The sequence below is a fragment of the Mustela nigripes genome, chromosome 15 (assembly GCF_022355385.1).
Source record: "Mustela nigripes isolate SB6536 chromosome 15, MUSNIG.SB6536, whole genome shotgun sequence".
NCBI lineage: Eukaryota > Metazoa > Chordata > Mammalia > Carnivora > Mustelidae > Mustela > Mustela nigripes.
Window position 1 is genome coordinate 18,275,378 of NC_081571.1, and position 21,598 is coordinate 18,296,975.

Genomic DNA, 21,598 nt, shown 5'->3' on the forward strand with positions numbered 1-21,598 from the left:
CGGCTTAGCCCACTGAGCCACCCAGGCGCCCAGTCCATAGCCAGTTTTAAACACTTTCCTGAGCACAGGTGCCTGGACTAATCACATGAACGCAGAGCGCTGGTCCTAAGGAAACTAGGTCTCACTAGGAAAGACACACATATCAATGATTATCATACAGTAACCCTGTGTGTCATTTAGGGGTGAAGGCACAAGGGAGGTGTCAGGGAGTCTCCACAGAAATGAAATTTCAGCTACATCTGGAGAAGTGAATATGATTGACCACTAGCTCATAGTCAAAGAGCCCCCTATATGCATAGTCTGGGGGAATTCAGCTCTGTAGATGCTTTCTTTGCAGCAGAGTGCAGCTGCATTGGAAAGGCAGCCCAGAATGCCTACTATGTGCAAAATAGTAGGTCTACATATGAAAACCTCAGTGTTCCTAAGAGAATGGTCAAACTTGTTGGATAAATAGGAAAAACAATGTTAGTAGATCAGATGAGTTCAGGCAAGTCAAGGTGGTATGGCCGTAGACAGAATAATATTGTTAGGAATATCACCAAATAAGTATTTTGGGATACTTATTTGGGACAAGGGAGTCCTAAAGCATCTTAATTTGGTGGTGAAGAGTGAAAGCTATCTCCTGTTGTGATCTTCTCCCTGCAAGGACCAGGTTAGTCTTTATGCATGTCACCTTGTTTCCCCCTCATAACATCTCAGGATGAGAATTATTATCCCATTTTGCGGTTGAGGAAACTGAGGCATAACCAAATGTCCCCAAGTGTCTGACTCAGAATTCACGCTCCAGTCTGCCTGACTCCAAAGTCCACACATTTAACCACTACACCTCATGTCTTCCTGGTACTTGAAGTTGAATTGAAAAGTGATCTAATTCATCCATTCATTCAAGTTGTTGCTTAGTAACATGTTCTTTAGGGACTAGAAGAGACTGAATTTTTTTTTCTTTAAATCTTCTTAACCATTTTAAGAATACAGTTTAGTAGAGTTAAGTATATTCACACTGTTGTGCAACAGATCTTTAGAACTCTTCATTTTGCAAAATTGATCATTCATAACCATTAAGTACTATTTCCTCTCTTCAGCTTCCCCACCCAGCCCTTGGCAACCACTTTTCTACCTCCTATTTCTATAATTTTGACTATTTCAGATACTTCATAGAAGTGGTATTATATTGTGTTTGTCTTTCTGTGACTGGCTTATTCACTTAGCATAAGGTCCTCGAGGTTTATCCATGTTGTAGGACAGGTTTTCCTTCTGTAGGTCTCCATAATATTCCACTGTATAGATATACCACATCTTCTTTACCCGGTTTATCAGTCAGTGGCTTCCACCTCCTGGTTAATGTGAATAATGCTGCAGTGAACATGGGTGTGCAAATACCTCTTTTAAATCCCGTTTTGAATTCTTTGGATTCTTTTGGGTATATACCCAGACATGGGACTGCTGGATCATATGATAATTCTGTTTTTAATTTTTGAGGACCCTCCATATTGTTTTCCATTTGTCTGCACCATTTTACATTACCACCAACAATACACAAGAGTTTCAATTTCTCTGCATCCTTGCCAACACTTGTTACTTTCTTTTCTTTTAATAGTGGCAATCTTGGGATGCCTGGGTGGTTCAGTCGGCTAAGCGGCTGCTTTCAGCTCCAGTCATGATTCCAGTGTCCTGGGATCGAGTCCCAGAATGGGCTCCTTGCTTGACAGGGAGCCTGCTTCTCCTTCTGCTTCTGCCTGCCTGTGCGTGCTCTCTCTCTCTCTCTCTCTGACAAATAAATAAATTTTTATTTATTTGACAGACAGAGATCACAAGTAGGCAGAGAGGCAGACAGTGAGAAAGGAAGGGAAGCAGGCTCCCCACTGAGCAGAGAGCCCGATGTGAGCTCAATCCCAGGATCCTGGGATCATGACCTGAGCCGAAGGCAGAGGCTTTAACACCCTGAGCCACCCAGGTGCCCCAATAAATAAAATCTTAAAAAAAAAAAAATGACCATCTTAATGAGTATGATGTGATATCTTACTGGGATTTTGATTTGTCTTGCTCTTAATTTTAGTAATGTTCAGTATCTTTTCGTATGCTTGTTGGCCATTTGTGTATCTTCTTTGGAGAATCATTTATTCTTTTTTTTTTTTTTAAGATTTTATTTATTTATCAGAGAGAGAGAGGGAGCGAGCACAGGCAGACAGAATGGCAGGCAGAAGCAGAGGGAGAAACAGGCTCCCCGCTGAGCAAGGAGCCCAATGTGGGACTTGATCCCAGGACGCTGGGATCGTGACCCGAGCCGAAGGCAGCTGCCCAACCAATTGAGCCACCCAGGCGTCCCAGAATCATTTATTGTTTTGACCATTTTTTAAAAGCGCTATTTTTTTTCCCAATGGGTTGTGGGAGTTTCTTATATAATTTGCAAATATTTTCTCCCCTTCTGTAGTTTGACCTTGCACTCCTTTGATGAACAGAAATTTTTAAGTTTGATGATGTCACATTTTGCTTTTGTTGTCTGTATTTTCAGTGTCCATATGTTAGTCTCCACTGCTAGTATATATAAGTAAATTGATATTGATAATGATATGTTTATCTTATATCCTGTGACCTTGCTGAATTCACTTGTTAGTTCTGGGGTTTTTTTTTTTCTTTTTTTTTAAGATTCCTTGGGATTTTTTCATGTAAACAATGACTCATGTCATCTACAAATATGGACAGTTTTATTTTATTTAAACAATGACTCATGTCATCTACAAATATGGACAGTTTTATTTCCTACTTTCTCACCTATATCCTTTTCCCCTTTTTCTTGCCTTATTGCGTTGATTAGAACTTTCAGAACTATACTTAATAACAGTGATGAAAGTGGGCAGCCTTGCTTTTTCCTGACTTTAGAACAAAGCATTATTATTATTTTTTTGCTATTACATTTTATTTTTTAGATTTTACTTATTTGAGAGAAAGAGAGAGAGAGAGGGCAGAAGGGAGAGGGTCAGAGGGAGAAGCAGACTCCCTGCAAGGAGTCTGATACAGACTCCGTCCCGGGACTCCATACTGAAACTCCAGGATCATAACCTGAGCCTAAGGCAGTCGCTTAACAAACTGAGCCACCCAGGCGTCCCCACTATTACATTTAATGTTATCTGTAGATGTCAATTCACTTTATCAAATTGAGGAAGTTCCCTTCTAGTCCTGGTTTTCTGAGGGCTTTTATCATGAATGGATGTTGAACTTTACATTTTTTTCTGAAATAATTGATAAATAATTTTTCTTTTTCATGTATTATGATGTATTATAATTTTATTATACACAATGTATTACATTGATTGATTTTCAAATATTGATCCACTCTTGCATCCCTGTAATAAGCCACACTTGATCATGGTGTATAATTTTTTTTACATACAGAAGAATTTTATTAGGTAATATCTTACTAAGGATTTTTGTGTCTATATTGATAAAAGATATTGTTTTGTAGTTTTTTTTTGTACTTTCTTTGTCTGGTTTTGATATCAAGGAAATATTTCATGAAATGAATTGGGAAGTGTTTTCCTCTTCTTTATTTTCTAGAACAGAGTATGTAGAATTGGTGTTAATTATTTAAATGTTTGGTAGAAGTTTCCAGTGAAATTATCTAAGCTGAATATTTCTTTTTTAAATTTCTTATTCAATTTCTTTAATAACGTGGGGCTATAGCTATTCAAATTATCTGTCTCCTAGGCGCACTGTACAATGTGTTTTTCCAGGGAAGTAGTCTATTTAATCTAAGTTGCCAAATTTATGTGTATGTACTTGTAGTATTCCCTTATTATCTTTTTTTTTTTTTTTTTTAAAGATTTTATTTATTTTTTTGACAGACAGAGATTACAAATAGGCAGAGAGGCAGGCAGAGAGAGAGGAGGAAGCAGGCTCCCTGCTGAGCAGAGAGCCCGATGTGGGGCTGGATCCCAGGACTCTGAGATCATGACCTGAGCTGAAGGCAGAGGCTTTAACCCACTGAGCCACCCAGGCGCCCCCCCTTATTATCTTTTTAATGTCTGTTGGATCTGTAGTGATACCTTCTCTTTCACTCATGTTACTGATGACTGTGTCTTCTCTCTTCTCTGCATTGAGTGCTATAAATTAACCTCTCAGTTCTTCTTTGGCTATGTCTCACAAATATTTTATATTCTATTTTCATTTTCATTCATATATATATATATTCAGTCAAATATCCATCCGTCCCTTGGGACTTCCTCTTTGACCCTTGCATTATTTAGAATGGTGCTGTTTAGTTTCCAAGTGTTTAGGTGGAGATTTTCCTGTTCTGTTTCTGCTGTTAACTTTTAGTTTCATCTGTTGTATTGGAGAGTACACTCTGTGTGATTTTGGTTCTTTCATTTGTTGAAGTTTGTTTTACGGTAAAATATATGATCTATTTTGATATATGTTCCATCAGCATTTGAAGAGAATATATATTCTGCAGCTGCTGGGTGAAACTTTCTATAAATGTCTATTAGATCCTGTTAGTTGTTGGTGGTGTTTTCTATATTATTGCTGATTTTATGTGCAGTTTTTTTTTCTTTTTTTTTTTTTTTAAGATTTTATTTATTTATTTGACAGAGAGATCACAAGCAGGCAGAGAGGCAGGCAGAGAGAGAGAGAGAGAGAGAGAGAGAGAAGGAAGCAGGCTCCCCGCTGAACCGAGAGCTCAATGCGGGGCTCGATCCCAGGACCCTGGGACCATGACCCGAGCCGAAAGCAGAGGCTTTAACCCACTGAGCCACCCAGGTGCCCCTGTGCAGTTTTTTTTTTAATCATCTGTTGAGAGAAGAGTACTGAAGCCTCCTATTATAATTTGTCTATTTTCCCCTTTTAGTTCTATCAATTTTGGCTTCACATATGTTGTGACTCTGTTTTTTGGAGCATACACATTTAAGATTTCTATGCGTTCTTGGTGCATTGAATCTTTTTATGATTATTATATAATGTTCCTTTGTGTTTCTTGTAATTTTTTTCAAGCTAAAGACACTTTATCTGATACGATAGCCACTCCTGCTTTCGTCCTTGATTCAGGTTTATATGATATATATTTTTCTATTGTTTTAGTTTAGATATGTCTATGTTGTTATATTTGTAGTGAGTATCTTGTAGATACACTATATAGTTGTGTCATGTTTTTAAATCCTCTCTGCCAATCTTGTGTCTTATTTTTGTTGAATTTAGACCATCTCATTTAATGTAACATATTATTCATTTGTTGGAGCTTATCTGCTATTATATTTTTTGTTGTATGGTTGTTCTGTTTTTTGTTTCTCTGTTTTCTTTTTCTGCTGTTCTGTGGGTTACTTGGACAATTTTTAGAATTCCGTTTTGATTTATTTGTAGTCTCTTTGAATATATGTTTGATATAGCTTTTTAAGTGATTGATTTAGGTATCACATTATGTATACATAATTTATCACAGCCTACTGTTATTTTACCAGTTAGAAGGAAATAAAGAAACATAAGCTCTGTTCTTAGTCCTCTACTCTCTCTTATTTATAATTATATAATTGCGTTATATATTCCTCTACATACACTTACAACATCAGACAGTTATAATATTTGCTTTCACCTTCAAACATAATTTTAGAAGTCTAGGGGAATAGGAGAGTCTTTGTATTTACCAATATTTTGCTTATCATAAGCTTTCTTCCTTCTTAATGTTCCAAGGTTCTTTTAATGTTTTCTTTCCACTTAGAGAACTTTGTTTAGTTAATGCTTTGGTAAGGTCTGTGGGTGCTAAGTTCTTTAAGCTTTCTTTTGTCTTCATCTCAGATTGCCTTGATTTTCTCTTTCATACTTGAAGGATTTTTTTCCCCTAAGTGTAAAGATCTGTATTGAAAGTTCCTTTTTATTAGCATTCAAAAAATACTGTGCCACATCCTTCCGACCTCCATGGTGAATGATGGTAAATTCTGTAATTCTCATTGTTTTCTCACTACAGGTAACATGCTATTTTTTTTTCTGATGGCTTTCAAGATTTCAAGAGTTTCTGTCTATAGTTTTCAGAAGTTTAATTATGATGTGTCTTTGGGGAACTTATCCTATAAGGAATCTGAATCTGTAGGTTTATGTTTCTTGTAAGGTTTGCGTTTTTGGCCATTATTTCCTCAAGTACTTTTTTAGCCCTTGCAGGAACTTTGATGACACAAATGTTAGATCTTTCTATAGTTTCAAAGGTTCCTGAGGCTTTTTTCTTCCTTCCTTTCTTTCTTTCTTTCTTCTTCTTCTTCTTTTTTTTTTTTTTTTAGACCAGATTGAAAATTTCTATTTATCTTTCCGGTTTCTGACTCTTTCCTTCATCAGCTTCATTCTACTGTTGAGCCATCCACGAGATTTTTATTTTAGTTACTATGTTTTTCAACTCTGAAATTTCCATTTATTTTTTGAGATCTTCTTTTTCTTTATTGAGATTTTCTTTTGTTTTCTTTTCTTTCTTCTCTTTCTTTATTTTTTTCCCCCTAAGGCTTTTTGTTTTTTTCATTCATTTCAAGCATGCTTATAATTGCATTGTAGCATTTTTAGGATGGCTGCTTTAAAATCATTGTCAGATAATTCTCATATTTCTGTATTCTCAGTGTTGGTGTCTACTGATTGTTTTATTCAAGTTGAGATTCTTTTGGTTCTTGTTTTGACGTTTGATTCTATCTTGAAACCTGGACTTTTTTTTTTTTTTTTTTAAATTTTTTCTTAGACTCTGGATCTCATTTAACATTTAAACCTTTCATATTAAATAGCTTTTTCTGACACTACTCCAGCAAGGGAAGAGGGAGCATGTCTTTCTTATTATATTCTCAGGAGGAGGTGTAACTACAGATTCTGCACTTGGCCGTTATGGATACCAAAAGGAAAGGGAGGCTACTTATTACTGTTAGAAGGATGGGAGTTTTGGCTACATGGTCTTCATTGTGACTGTGGTAAAGGTGGCTTTGTTACTGGTAGGCTACCAGAGGAAATGAGGTCTCCTTTGACACCATCTCATTGTGGTGGTGGTGGTGGGAAGGTGAAACAACTTCTTACCCAGTAAGGAAGGGATGGGAGTGAAAGAGAGGATCCCGTGGTGTCTCCACTAATGTCCAGAAGCAGAGGACACATCACTGGCTGGTGGGAACGTAAGTCCTGCTCCCTACTTGGCCTTCTCTGACTCATCCTGCTAAGGGTGTTCAGGTGCCTTATTACAGCATCATGAAGGTACCAGTCTCAGCTCCCCGTTCAGCCTTTGCTATTGTCAGCAAGGGTGGGGCCACTATTTTTTTCTGTGGTGTTTGATTGGAATGGAGCTGTTACTGTCTGAAGGTTTTTTGTTTTGCTGATCTTGCTCCTTACATGAGAGAGATGCATTTTAGGGACTTTTTCTTTTTTTGTGCCCATCAGCATTTTTAGGTGACTGCTTCACCTACAAGTCTGGGATATATGAGACAGAAAGAAAAGCCAAAGAAGTCACCACCATGTCCTTCCATATGTCTCAAGGTCTCTAGACAGTCTACCTTCTTTTTGTGCCTTTCAGAGTTTACTTATGTTTCTTTATATAGTCCAAGGGTATTATCTGTACTTAGCAAGAGAGATAGATAAAGTAATTTACTCCACCTTTCCAGAAGTGGGAGTATTTATTTTAATTTTTTTTTGTCATGGAATAATTATCCTGATTTAAGTGGCTCTTCCACTAAAATTTTCAAAAAAATATTTCTTTAGATCTCAAGGAATACAGCAAAAATTGTGAGTAGGACTGCTATTGTAAGTTTATTTCAGAAGAATGACAAAGAGCAAAAGGAACTGAGAGGACATAAACTATCTTCCCAGGTGGAGGTATTTTTACTTCTGTCAAAGTTGTACATCGTGCATAGAAAGTCCCATAGAAATATAATAACTTAGGGAAAATTGTAGTTTTGAATGGCAAGGATTTAAGTTTTCCACGGAACATATCTGGCTCCTTGATTTTGCATTATTTGAATTGCTATTAAATGCTTCATATTTTCTTTCCAAGTTGACTATTTGAGGGTAGACAAATCTTAAATGTGGTACTGCAATTGATTTTCTCCTAATTGTATAATAAATCTGTCCAACACTTCTTAAAAGCAAGGCATTCAATATGTACGTCCTTACTGAGCAAATGATAGAATGAACAAGTGATTTATAAAAGATATATATATATATGTATATATATATATATTTTAAGATTTATGTCATTATTTGAGAGCGAGCACAGTGGGAGGGGCAGAGAGGAGAGGAGAGAATCCCACTCAGGCTCCCCACTGGTCCCAGGACCCTGAGATCATTACCCGAGCCAAAACCAAGAGCTAGATGCTCAACCAGCTGCGCCCCCTAGGCACCTCCAAAGTTCCTTTTTTCTGAAAACGTGACAGTTGTAAATATTGTTACTTTAAGGACTTGTACTTTCTCTTCATTTTTATTTTGGAGATTCAAATTTAAATTCATGCCACTGTTTGGTTGGGGCATGTTTGTGGGCACTATGTGTTTTTGGGCCTAGTTTTACTGTCCCTGTTCTCAGAGTGGAATGAGTTACGCTGACAATCACTTGCCCTCTACTTTCATCAGAGACACACACACACAGACACACACACGCACACGCAGGAACACATTATCTTGTTAGTGTCAACATTCATGGGTCAGAGAGGTAGTGTACATAACTTCATTTCCCAGGAGTATTTCTGAGGTGTATTGTGATACTTTTCAGATAAAGATCACTGCTGTCACTCTTGGTCCTTTCTCTGCCCTCTGTCCTTTATGGAGGACTGTCTACCTTATGATGTCATACTGTAAGCAGGCTTCTGCTGATTACCATGGGAGCCCTTGCTCATCAGACCCCCATCAGACCCTTGTAGGTGGGGGAAGTTGCCCACAGCCTCTGCAGAAGCTGCAGTGAGGTTTAAACCCGCTGCTGGGTGCCTGACTTTTCATTGTGATTCCTAGAGGCCGTGGGTCAAGATAATTCCCTGGCATTCCCACTTGGAAAATGAATAGTTTCTCCAAAGAAATGGCATTGCAAATCATGGTCAGGTATTACTACAGACTAGTACAGGGTAGTTCAGGTGTATTATAGACTTACATGTGCTTCAGTCCTGCTGTAAGGACTTAACCATACTTTTCTGATATGATTTTCATGGGAAACACCTATGGGTTCGAAACAACTGACTTTTAAGCTGGCTTGATTTTATGAGTTGAAGAAAGGGGAATGCTTTCAGGCATGGGGTTCTACAGGTCGGATTTGCAGGCATCATGCCCTTAAAATGCAAAGTCCTCAGAAGGCAAGGATAGGATCAGTTTTTCCTTGCAAGTATAGAACACTTGATCACTGTATCATTTGATACAGTTAAGAAAAACCCACCTATATATCAAATTTTTAAAAATTGAGTTAAACCCCTATATATCTATAATATCTATATCTATGTCTATATTATATAAAGAAAGAACGCTTAGATGGGATCAAATCTGTAAAGATACTGCTTTTTTGTGACCATCAAAATACTACCTAGAGTGGTTTTTTTTTTTTTAAGATTTTATTTATTTATTTGACAGAGAGAGATCACAAGTAAACAGAGCAGCAGGCAGAGAGAGAGGGGGAAGCAGTCTCCCTGTTGAGCAGAAAGCCCGATGAGGGGCTCGATCCCTGATATCATGACCTTAGCTGAAGGCAGAAGCTTAACACACTGAGCCACCCAGGTGCCCCACTACCTAGAGTTTTATTCAAAATCAGTGAATTACAAATGTATCACTTCATAGAGTCCTTTATTGGGTTAACATAATGAAATCATAAATTTGTAGATTTGATGGATTTCGAGATTGCACAAGAACAAAGCAGCCTACTAGGTGGCTACTTCAGGGGGTTTAGCTGACAATAAAGTGGATAAACTCATTTTTGTAATTTTTTTTTTGACAAGTGAATCGAAATGGTGGCATTATCTAACCATTTCAGGAAACTTTATTGAACAATCACAATTTAGGATGATCTGTGACGCACACATAAAAGAAAAGGCAAGGTTTCTGCTCTTAAGGAAATTATAACTGAATAAAGAAGATGGAAAATAGAAGTGAAGAATCAACCATGAATGGTGGAAGTACATAACAATGGAGAGACATAGAATTACTGGTTAAACAGTTCTAACTTCATGTCAAACTCCATATTAAACATTCTGTAAGAACAAGTCAGAAGGTAAAAAATAAATGGTTAAGTTGTCTGATTGTAATGAGCTTATCCTCTCAAGTTTTAATCATGATCATGTCCCATGATCCTTTATATTTTCTGTTTTTTATTTAGAAGTACAACTATTGGCTACTTGTGGGACCTTGGGCCCAGTCTATTTATTAATTTCTGAAATGTGGGTAATTATTCCTATAAGATAGATTTGTTTGATGAGACTAAGCTGATGCATGTAGAAAGTAGTTGATATTTTCACTTTTGCTATGGCTACCTGTTATTTTGTTAGCAGGCTCAAATCTACAAATTTATGATGTATGATGTCAACAAAAACTACATTTTCTCTTACAGAGTGCCTCAGAGTCTACACTATGCTGTTAACCTAGGTGAATATGGGCTTAGAAAGGTAAATTGGCATCAAGGATATCAGAACCCTTTCCTAATAGTGTTCGTGAATGAACTACCTAAGAGTATTGATGCTTCCCTCTCAAAATTTCTATGTGCTTTAAACACGCATTTTTATCACTAGCTTGCAAAAAGCAACACAAGCATATCTCAGCTATATCATGGATTTGGTTCCAAACCACTGCAATAAAGCAAATACTGCAATAAAAGGAGTCAAATGAATTTTATTGTTTCCTATTGTAATAGTTATGTTTACCTTATTCTGTAGTCTAAGTTTGTAACAGCATTATATCTAAAAAAAATACACACCTTAATTAAAAATTATTTCATTGTTAAGAAATGATAACCATCATCTGAGCTTTCAGTGAGTAATAATCCCTGATTACAGATCACCGAAACAAATAATGACAAATTTTGAAATATTATAATTACCAAAATGTGACAGGCATGGATTGAACAAATGCTGTTGAAAAAACGGCACTGAGACTTGCTCAACACAGGGTGACCAAAGCTTTCACTTGTAAAGAAAAAGCAAGGTATGCCTATAAATTATTTTATTTTTATTATAGTTTCATGAAAGATCTTATTTTTGGTTTAGGTTTGTACTTTAAACTCTTCTAAATGCTCATATCATTCTTCTCCTATTGGTTTTCTATCATTTCTACTTACATAAGGCTTGCTTTGTTCTTTTCATTTAGGGAGTTTAATGCTCTTAAAATCTGGTAGTAAGTGGAGTTTGTTTATCCACTTAATCAGCAGTCAGTGTCTTCTGTAGGCTAAGCACTGTGCTGGGGATACTAAGGTAAGAACTGGTTTCTGTTTTCAAGGAACTTAATGTCTCCTGCAGATGTGATCATAGCACTGTTGTTGAAACTTCTGGAGAGGAGACATTTTTCAGCTTATTTACTTTTTTACTCAACTCTTGTCTTTAGTTTATTTATTTATTTTTTAAAAATATTTATTTATTTGACAGAGATCACAAGTAGGCAGAGAGGCAGGCAGAGAGAAAGGGAAGCAGGCTCCCCGCTGAGCAGAGAGCCTGATTCGGGGCTGGATCCCAGGACCCTGGGACCATGACCTGAGCCGAAGGCAGAGGCTTTAACCCACTGAGCCACCCAGGCACCCCTACTTTAAAAGATTTTGTTTATTTGAGAGAGAATGAATGAGAGAGAGAGAGAGAGAGAAGAGAGAGAGCACAAGCTGTGGGAGACTGAGGGAGAGAGCCTGATGCGGGGCTCAATCCCAGGACCCTGGTATTATGACCTAAACCAAAGGCAGATACTTAATCGACTGAGCCACCCAGGCGCCCCTAAGTCTTGTCTTTAAAATGTTTTATTTAGTGTACTTCTGAAACTTTCTACTCCGATATCTCCAATTTTCAGTTTCAGAAACTGAAGTAACATAATCATTAGAGTGTAGGCTTGGGACCCAGACTACAGGAGCTAGAATTATGACTCCACTTTATTAGCTATGTGACCTTGGTAAGTAACCACTTTATGTCTGTTTCTTCTTCCATTATGAAAGTGAGTGAAGGGATGGACGCCTGGGTGGCTTAGTTGGTTAAGTGCCTGCCTTCAGCTCCAGTCATGATCCCAGGGTCCTAGGATCAAGTCTCACACTGGTCTCCTTGCTCAACAGGGAGCCTCCTTCTCCCTCTGCCTGCTGCTTCCCCTTCCTGTGCTTTCTCTCTCTCACTCTGACAAAAATTAGATAAAATCTTTAGCAAAAAATTAAAGTGAATCATTATATACCAAGTGCTTAGAACAGTAGCAGGCATATAGTAAGCATTCAATAAGTGCTAGATATTCAATAAATGCTAGATATTATTATTAGTTTCTCTGAAATATCAGAAAGTCTAATTCTGAATTTTAGGGGTAAATTACAATTGCTATTCATTAATCTTTGTAGTAACTCAAAAACACAGGCTTCTGATATTAAGTGTAAATATTTATTAATATTACAAAACTTTCTTTCTCTTAAGTAAGCTGTACACCAAGTATGGGGCTCAAACTCACAACCCCAAGATCAAGAATCATATGCTCTACTAATTGAACCAGTGAGGCACCTCCAAAACTTTCTCTTCTTAATAAAGAATTTCCAGTTTCTAATAACATGAACTCAAGAGCAAGGCACTGCCCAGAGGTAAGAGAATAAGTGCATCGGTCAGTAAAACTGGGAAGGAGAGAAATAAGACTATGTAAGGAAGTGGATGCTTTTGTGACAAAACCTGTATCCTTTCCTTAACATGTAATTTCCTAGAATTGAAGAAGTTGAAATATGGATTTAATACTGATAAACTCATATATATTTAAACATATGCTAATTTGATTTTTAAACCTCTGAGCACAGATACATGATTGTGGTTTATATTTACTTAAGTTCATGAGAATTATGCAGGTACTTCAGAGTAGGAATAACTGATTCTCTCTTCTGTTTAAAAGTTGCATTTCTCAGAATTATAACAATAATTGATCTGAATAAATAAAATTGCCAAAACAAAAAGAAAATCTGACTTCGTTACAAATACCTTTAATTTTTTTGGTCCAAAAGGGGTATAAGCATTTTTAGTTGTGGCAGTTAATTCTTTAAAATTACCAAAAGGCAGACAATGGCATACGTTTATTCCAGATTTATTTAAAATTTTAATTTCAAATGAAATGTGTTGACACTGATACATAAGAATACAAAGATGGGAAACAACCTAATTCATCTTCTTGGTTTGTTCAAGCCTCCAGGCACCAGTTAGATATCGAAGTCGTATAAAAAGTAGGTCCTTGCCCATTTGTAGCCAGCTCCAAAATGGAACTAATTTAGAACCTATGATTTAAAAATAATTAAAAATGAATTAACTTAAGTAAACTCTGGAGAAAATATATCACTTTAAAATTATATTTTAGAAGTGTGTCTACATGACATTTGTGACCTTCTAGTCACCTTATTTTTAAAATTATGTATGCATATATATTTACTTTCATTGGTATATTAAAAAATGATTTTTTAGGACAAATTTTCATGTTTTACATGCTACTTTTCAGTCTCATGTACTGCAGAGAAGCAGGTACATTTCCACATGTAATATAAATTAATAATCTGGGAAATCCTAGATAAAAACCCAGTTTTTATTCTAATTCTACCAAAGACTCTCAATCAGCTAAAACAAATACCATCTTAGCTAGGACATCTTCTTGTCCAGTGGTGGCCTAATGGCAGAGTGCCACGTGCAGCTGACTACAGGAGATCTGCCTCCTGGAGCATGTTTTAAAAGCTTACATGCCTTGATTTTATCCCATGGAACTGCTTTTTATATTAAGTCAAGAGGAGAGACGGCAGGTCACGGGAACTGGGGTGCTAGATGGTAGAGTCATGGCCAGTATCAAAATACTAATCACTGACAGTTTTCTAGATTTAAGCCCAAATACTCTAGCTTCTTCCTCTTCTTCTCCGCCCCCCAACTTTCTTGAGATATAATTGACAAATAAAATTGAAATATATTTAAAGTGCAGAATGTATGTATTTGATATATATATATACATATACATGTATAATGTATATGTATTTGTAAAATGATTACCATTGTCAAGTTAATTAACACATCTACCTTAATTTTATTTCAATCATTTACAAAAGAATTAAACATCTTCAAAGCTGAATTTAGTGGTTTCTCTAATAACAACAAAAACAAAACATCTTGGCAGTTAAATGAAACTGGAAAGGATCTAAATTGTGGAGATTTCAGATGGCTCACTTATAGGGACTGAGGGTATATGGCCAAGGATTCTGGGAATGACTAACATGGAACTACTTACTGAATGCCGGTTAATGAAAAGTAATACGCAACTATCTCTGAAATGCACATGAGCAAATGTTGTAAATATGAAACACATTTTTTACTTTTTCCTGCTTCAACTTACCACAGAGTCTATGCTGAGCATAGATCAACATAGATCAACATAGTAGATTCTTAAAAATCTGAGCAATCTTTTACTGGCTTTTTAATCACCTTTGATCCAGGCTGCTACTATGGAAGAGTAGTTAAATTTTTTAAGTTAACTTTGATTCAGCAAGACTCCAAGAGGTCTGAATTTGTTCTAGACTATATAGTTTGAATGATCTGTAGACCTTCTCCTAAACATCCATGCTTACAGAACAATAATGGCATATCAACAAGGACTTTCTACGGGGGCCATGCCCAGCAAGGGAGGGGTGACTATGAAAGTCTCCAGGTGATTGTTAACTGCTTCCACACTGTGAATTAATTTTGGAGCATTCTAAGGTAAGCGAAGGAGAAAACTAGAATATATTTTAAGCTCTACAAATTATAAGCAGTCTAACCTTCTTCAAACAGGAATTATTAAGAATTATGATAGATTTCTCATTATGAGAGATCTTAGAGATTTTCACATTTTTTGGATATATGTACAGGTACCAGTTAAAGACTGGCTCTGAATGGGTTGTGGACATTTCGAGTAAAAACAACTATAATTCCTTATCTAGCTCTGCATGGTGGCTTGTTGGTACTCAGTATCGACTGAGCAATGAAATAAGATAATATTAAATAAAAGGGGATGCAAACAAAATTTATCTTAAAGACTTCTCAACCTTGCTTCTAGCCTCAATTGCCATGATCCTGTCTGCTGTAGAAGTTTTACTGAATTTCCTGGGCTGGGTAGTAGGCCTACAGAAGACCCCAGGAAGAGACTGCAGGGAGAGAGAAGGCAGTAAGCCATTTGGAGGATGGAGGGGATTAGGAGAAGAATTTTCTATGGAACTGCCCCTTTCAGGTCAGCTGAGTAGGCCCTGTTGGGGGCAGCCAGCTAACTTTGCTGCACAACTGTATTGTTGCCTACTCCCCCCCCCCCCCCCCCCCCCCACTTAAGATCAGTGGTAACACCAACAACATACCTTCAATTTCAGTCCAGTTGACAGCAATTTCTGCTATTGGAATTTTAAAGAACTGTGCTATGTAAAGTAATTCTACATCAAATGCCCTGAAACAGAAAATATATTGATTTTTATTTTTAAAAAGACAAAGAGAGTGTAATTAAATCTCTACCTTGGCATGTTTTACAGAAATTTATAAGGCAGATATATAGCTTATAGAGTAAAACTGAAAGTTGGACTCATAGGTCATATAAAAGGTTAAGTAGTTCAGGAGCTTCAAGGTAAATAATTTAGTGTGTCACTGTATAACATCTAAATGAGAAATATGGTGTCTCTATCATAACTCAGAAACTCCTAGAGATAAAATTGGCCTGTTGGGCTCTAAGAGAAAATTTAATCATGCAAATTTTCAAGATTGATGGTTTTCAATCCCAGGCTTAACTAGCTCAAGGTACAGAATTGATAGCATTTTCAACTGATTCAGAGAGCTAATAAAACAGAACTCTGAGGATCTCTTGGAGAAAATGTTGTCAGCCACTTTAGAGTTGCTTGATTATATTTCTCTACCACCAAGGATCAAGGTTTATTTATTTGTTTGTTTATTTTAAAAAGATTTTTATTTACTTATTTGAGAGGGGGAGAGAGAACATGGAGAGGTAGAAGCCGACTCCCCTGCTGTGCAGGGAGCTAATGTGGGATTTGACCCAGGACTCCACCATCATGACCTGAGCCAAAGGCAGATGCTTAATCAACTGAGCCACCCAGGTGCCCCAAAGTTTCTTTTTGAAATACAGGGTTGCCTAGGGACTTGCCTTCTCCTTTTCCTTTCCCCGTGCCATTCTGGGCAAGATAGTACTGCCAGCTATTGCAATGAAAAGGCACTTTAGATTAGTCTGAAATACTCTTTGGTTTAAGGACATACATACACGGGAATTACATATATTATCTCATTTTAACTTACATTGTTAAAAATCATCTCTAGTCTGAATTACCAGTTCATCCTTCCTTCTCCCTATGAAAGGCTCTGAAAGCTCCTCCTCAGTTACCTCTTGGTTTAGGTGAAATCTGCTTACCCTAGAGTTTCTGAATCCTGATTAGAAGTTTTCCTGGATTCTGCTTACAGATTCTCTGAAACCAGTTTCTTCTTCTCACTGGCAGTGAGCTCAGGAAGAAGCACCACTGCCTGTGAAACCTTCTTCATGCTCTTGTAACCCAAAGTGCTGGAGGCCTTTACTGTTTGGCTTTCATCTTGTTCTGTTAAGCAAGCCCTTGCCCCGACTTTCTAGACTGCATGGAACACACTTCAGACTTCAGGGATTGGTTTTAAAAAATTAGCACAAACAAGAAAATACCTAAAACCCACTTCTGTTTGCTTTCCTGATCCCAGACAACTAGAATTTTGGAGCTTTGTCTTCTTGGCCACAAAAGCTTTGTCTACTGTCCATTCTGTGACTAGTTTAATCCCAAGTATTTGGATAATTCAATATGAAAACTATTTTTTTTAAAAAAAACACTTAATGCTTTTTCTTATCCTAATAAAATATTTACTTAAGATGATAAAACCATCTACAAAAGCGTTCTTTGTGTTAAGAAGACTGTGTAAAACTTCTGTTAACTAGCCTGGGACACTCAAGAAAGGAGGAAATTATTTGAATATTAAGCCTTGTTAACCCTTAATTCTCTCCTTTACCACAACACCAAAAAAATACCTAAAATGCTGAATTAGTTCCAATGATATTCAATAATCTGAATAAGATTATTAATTGTTCTAAGGATATCAGCATATAGTAACTTATCAAAGACATAAAACAACATAATGATGAGTAGAAAGGAGTGGAGAAAAAAGCACTGATTAATTGAATTTATATTTAAAAAATTGAAAGGGCTAGTCATCTTCTACTATTACTTTTACTCTATCCTTCTCTTTTTTTACCATTTTAAGAAATGAAGATGTTTACTTAAAAATATAGTTAAAAAAAAGTATAGTTCACATCACCATATTATAAGAGACCAATCTGTTACCAAAGAAAACATAACTAAAATACCAAGTATTTCTAGATAGAGCCTTATGCTATTGTACAGAAACAGTATAAGGGTTAGTTTCCAACTCAGATGCCTTCATGTGTTTTTGCAGATGTAGGGAGGGCAGAGCCACTGTTTTCTTTTGTTACTCAGTTCCTGGTATTTCTGTGAGCTCAGAGATATTTTCATGAAGAACAAAGAGCGTGTCGATAGTCTGTTAAACACTGCAGACACACACATACCCTACTGCTCCCTCCTGAAATCCCACTAAAATGAAAACAACAATCATGGAATAAACACAGAAGAGATGAAAGTAATAAAAAAATACCGGAAACTTGGAAAGTTGCTGGTAAACCGCTAAGTAGGAAACACAGATTGTGATTCGTCCTAGAACGGACGAGTGGCTACCGCAGAGCCCCCAAAGGATCAGGCATCATTGGCCTCGTTGCAGGTGATGTCTGTAAGTGGCGGTTGTGGCGGCGGGGTGGGGGGGGGTGTTCAAAAGGGAAGGCTCACAGAAAATCTCTAGGAGGTTCTCTTTTCCTCAAGTTCGTGCTGTGAATGCTGGCAGCCAGGCTTCTATATCGCAGGCAGGAAATCAAGAAACAAGAAACGTGAAAACAACCAGCCCAAAAGATAGTGACAGCTGGGAGTTTCCCACACCAAGTGGCTCTGTTACTTAGTCTGTAGTGACATCAACCAGTTGATCAGAGTTCTCTGCCAATGCACACAGCTTCTGATGAGCTTTTCAGGACCATACTAGAAAATGTGAGGACAGAGGTTCCACATCTGTTTTACAGGTGGGAAGAGAAAAAGGGTACAGGTTTGTAGAGCTGGAGCAGCTACCGCATGCTCAACAAGACACATGAAAAAGAGCCACATTAAGTCCTGGAAATCATGGTCTTTCAAAACACTGGAGAAAAAGCTTCCAAAAGGAGATGGGAACAACATGCATAGACAAAGAACTGAGATTCAGATTACTGTCAGAAGTGGACCTCTCCACAGAAACACTGGATGCCAAAGACAATAAAGCAATGCTTTCAAAATCCGGAGGAAAAATGATTTCCAACCTAGAATGCTTTCTCCAGCTATTAGGCAAATGTGAGGGGAGCCTAAAGGCAGGATCACATGCAGGGTCTCAAGGTTTCTTTCTCTTATGTTTAGGAAGTTTAACAGGATGTGCTCTACTGCAATCGTGGTGTGAAACAAGGAAAAGGAAGAACAGGAACTGTGCAGCAGGCCAGAGAACAGCTAGACAGGTGAGAGCCGACAGGATGTCTCCAAGAGAAAGGTGAAACTGATGCGTGACCTGCTGCAACGGGATCATATGGACATACTTCCTACTCCACGTGGAGTGTGAGCCTAAGTGACAGGTCCACAGTAAAGAGGCTGATAGAAACTCCAGATGTTTATTATCTTTAGGAAAACAGAAAGTACTACAGGACAGGTAATAAAATCATATCACACTTTGGCTCAAATACGAATTACCTTTACACAGCTATACCAACCAGTAGTGATCTAACCACAAATTATGTAGAAACTGCATTAGGAGGATACATGTGGAGGGTGTACGGGGGTTTAAGAGAACTACATACATATCTGTTGATTTATTTTGGGAAGTAATATCTAAAAGTGAAAAATGGAGACAGAGCTATGCAAACCCATTATTTTGAATAAAGCAAATACCACAAAGAAACAGCAGAGTTGAGAGTGAAATAGGGAGTAGGAATTGGAGACAGAGGGAGATCGGGTAAGGGAGAATGATTTTTTAGTATAAGCCTTATGAAATGGACTTTAAGTTATTAACATGCATAACATTGATTTAAAAAAGAAGTATTCCTCAGAAGAAAGTACATTGCAAGGAATCCATTTTATTACTATCCACTAAAACACCTTTATTTAAATGAAGGTTTTTTTTTTTTTTAAAGATTTTTATTTATTTATTTGACAGACAGAGATCATAAGCAGGTAGAGAGAGGAGGGGAAGCAGGCTCCCTGTTGAGCAGAGAGCCCAATGCAGGGCTCGATCCCAGGACCCTGAGATCATGACCTGAGCCAAAGGCAGAGGCTTTAACCCACTGAGCCACCCAGGTGCCCCAAGATTTTATTTATTTATGAGAGAGAGAGAGAGCACGCCTGGTGAGGGGGAGAGGCAGAGGCAGAGAGAATCTCAAGCCGACTCCCCGCTGAGCAGGGAGCCTGACGTGCGGCTCAGTCCCAGGACCCTGAGATCATGACCTAAGCTGAAGAGGGCAGATGCTTAACTGAATGAGCCACCAAGGCGCCCCACAGGTCTGTAATTTTGAATCAGAGATGCCTGCCCAGTCTATTTTTTTTTTTCTTTTAAAGATTTTATTTATTTGTTTTTGAGAGAGAGAGCACGAGTGGTGGGGAGGGACAGAGGGAGAAGCACACTCCCCACTGAGCAGGGAGCTCCATGCGGGGTTGGATCTCAGGACTCCAGGATCATGACCTGAGCTGAAGGCAGACAATCAACTGAGCCACCCAGGCACCTGCATGCCCAGCCTTATAAGTATACCTTGATGATCTGGTGTGGAGAGTGAGTGTTGGTTGTCCTAAGGAAGAACTGAAGAAGAAGTTGAGAAAGGAAGGGTCCCCATGGGGAGACAGATTATTCTGTACCTCTTAAGCCCACAGGAAGGCACTGAGAAGCCACTGAGGATTTTAAGCAAAAGAGGTGGATCTGATCACTTTTAAATTTGAAAGGACTCCTTGGGTTACAGTAACGGCAATAATGGCATCCTGCATGGTGGTAGAGAAGATGAAGAGAAGCAAAGGAGCATAAAAGCTAAAATCAACAGGCCGGGGCCATGGACTGGATATATGGAGGGGCTGTGGGGAATATCCGAGCAGACTGCAAGGCTTCAAGCTCCTGTGTATCCGTGTCATTCACTAAGCAGGCGGAGAGCTGAGGCGAGGTCTGGGATAACGACAAGCCGGATAACCAGGTTGTCAAGAGAGAGCATTGAGAAGTACAGACCACTGCTGATGGGTTAATTAAGACACTACATGGTCATATCAAACTTGACCACTGGATTTCATGACCGGAGGTCCCTAGATGCTGAGATGGAGGGATGGGAAAATCCGTACTGAGGTGGGATGAGGCATTAGTGGGAAGAGAGAAAACAGAAGCCACAGAGCACGCTTTCAAGAAAAGGCTGGCTGTGAAAGAGGGCTGGAGCTGGGGGGTGGTGTCAATGGAGAGTTTTTGTTTTTTGTGTTTTTAAGATTTTATTTATCTATTTGACAGACAGAGATCACAAGCAGGTAGAGAGGCAGGCAGAGAGAGAGGAGGAAGCAGGATCCCTTTGGAGCAGAGAGCCCGATGTGGGGCTCGATCCCAGGACTCTGGGATCATGACCTGAGCCAAAGGCAGAGACCTTAACCCACTGAGCCACCCAGGTGCCCCGAGAGTTTTTTTTTTTTTTTTTTAATAGCAAGATAAATTTAAACTTGTTTAGAAACTGATGGGAAAGATGCGGTTGACAGGAAAAGACAAGACAAATAAGCGAACAGGATGAAGTTCTTAAGAAGGTAGAGGGGATGCAGAGGTCGAAAGACTGGTTGGTCACAGGCAGGAGAGGGAACTTACTACTGAAAAGGAAAGAAGGAAATGAAAAAGGAGGGGCTCTCTTCCATTCTGGTACTTCTGAGCTTTCTTTCTCTTCAAAGGAAAATACGGAAGCCTAAAGAAACAGGATGTTTTCAGGACTTTTGATTTGTACTGTCCACAACTAAGGTGAATAAATTAACTTTATGCCATATGTGTAGTTTGAAATTTTGAAAATAAGATCTAACTCAGTAACAGAATAAAGATATGGATTAATTTTACACATACAGGTGTCAGTTCTGTTTAAAGCTCAGTGTTCATTCTCAGAATACAGGGCTGCTTCTCATGATGTGGAGGAGCTGCTATGTGAGACATGCCCTGTACATCTGGTCAGGAACTTACCATCGTTCAATGTGTAGAGACGAAAACGTCCGTGAAGCTGCTTCTCGAGTAAATAATTTGAATCCACACTGTGTGTCTCTGATTCCTTTGACACATAGGAACCACACCAGAAAGTGGAACCCATACATGAGCAGAGTACGGAAGTAAGAACG

General features: G+C 38.1%; 1 protein-coding gene across 2 annotated transcripts in view; it reads right to left on the bottom strand.

Moving 5' to 3' along the window:
• Positions 1–13,184: 13,184 nt before the first annotated feature.
• Positions 13,185–21,598, bottom strand: part of ALG5 (ALG5 dolichyl-phosphate beta-glucosyltransferase) — a 39,956-nt gene continuing 31,542 nt past the window's right edge. For both annotated transcript variants that reach the window (XM_059377701.1, XM_059377700.1), the window contains 3 exons: positions 21,447–21,598; positions 15,473–15,558; positions 13,185–13,387 (listed from right to left, as the gene is read on the bottom strand). In XM_059377701.1, the coding sequence (XP_059233684.1) occupies positions 13,272–13,387; positions 15,473–15,558; positions 21,447–21,598 (354 nt within the window). In that variant the 3' untranslated portion in view covers positions 13,185–13,271. The remainder of the gene's footprint in view (positions 13,388–15,472; positions 15,559–21,446) is intronic.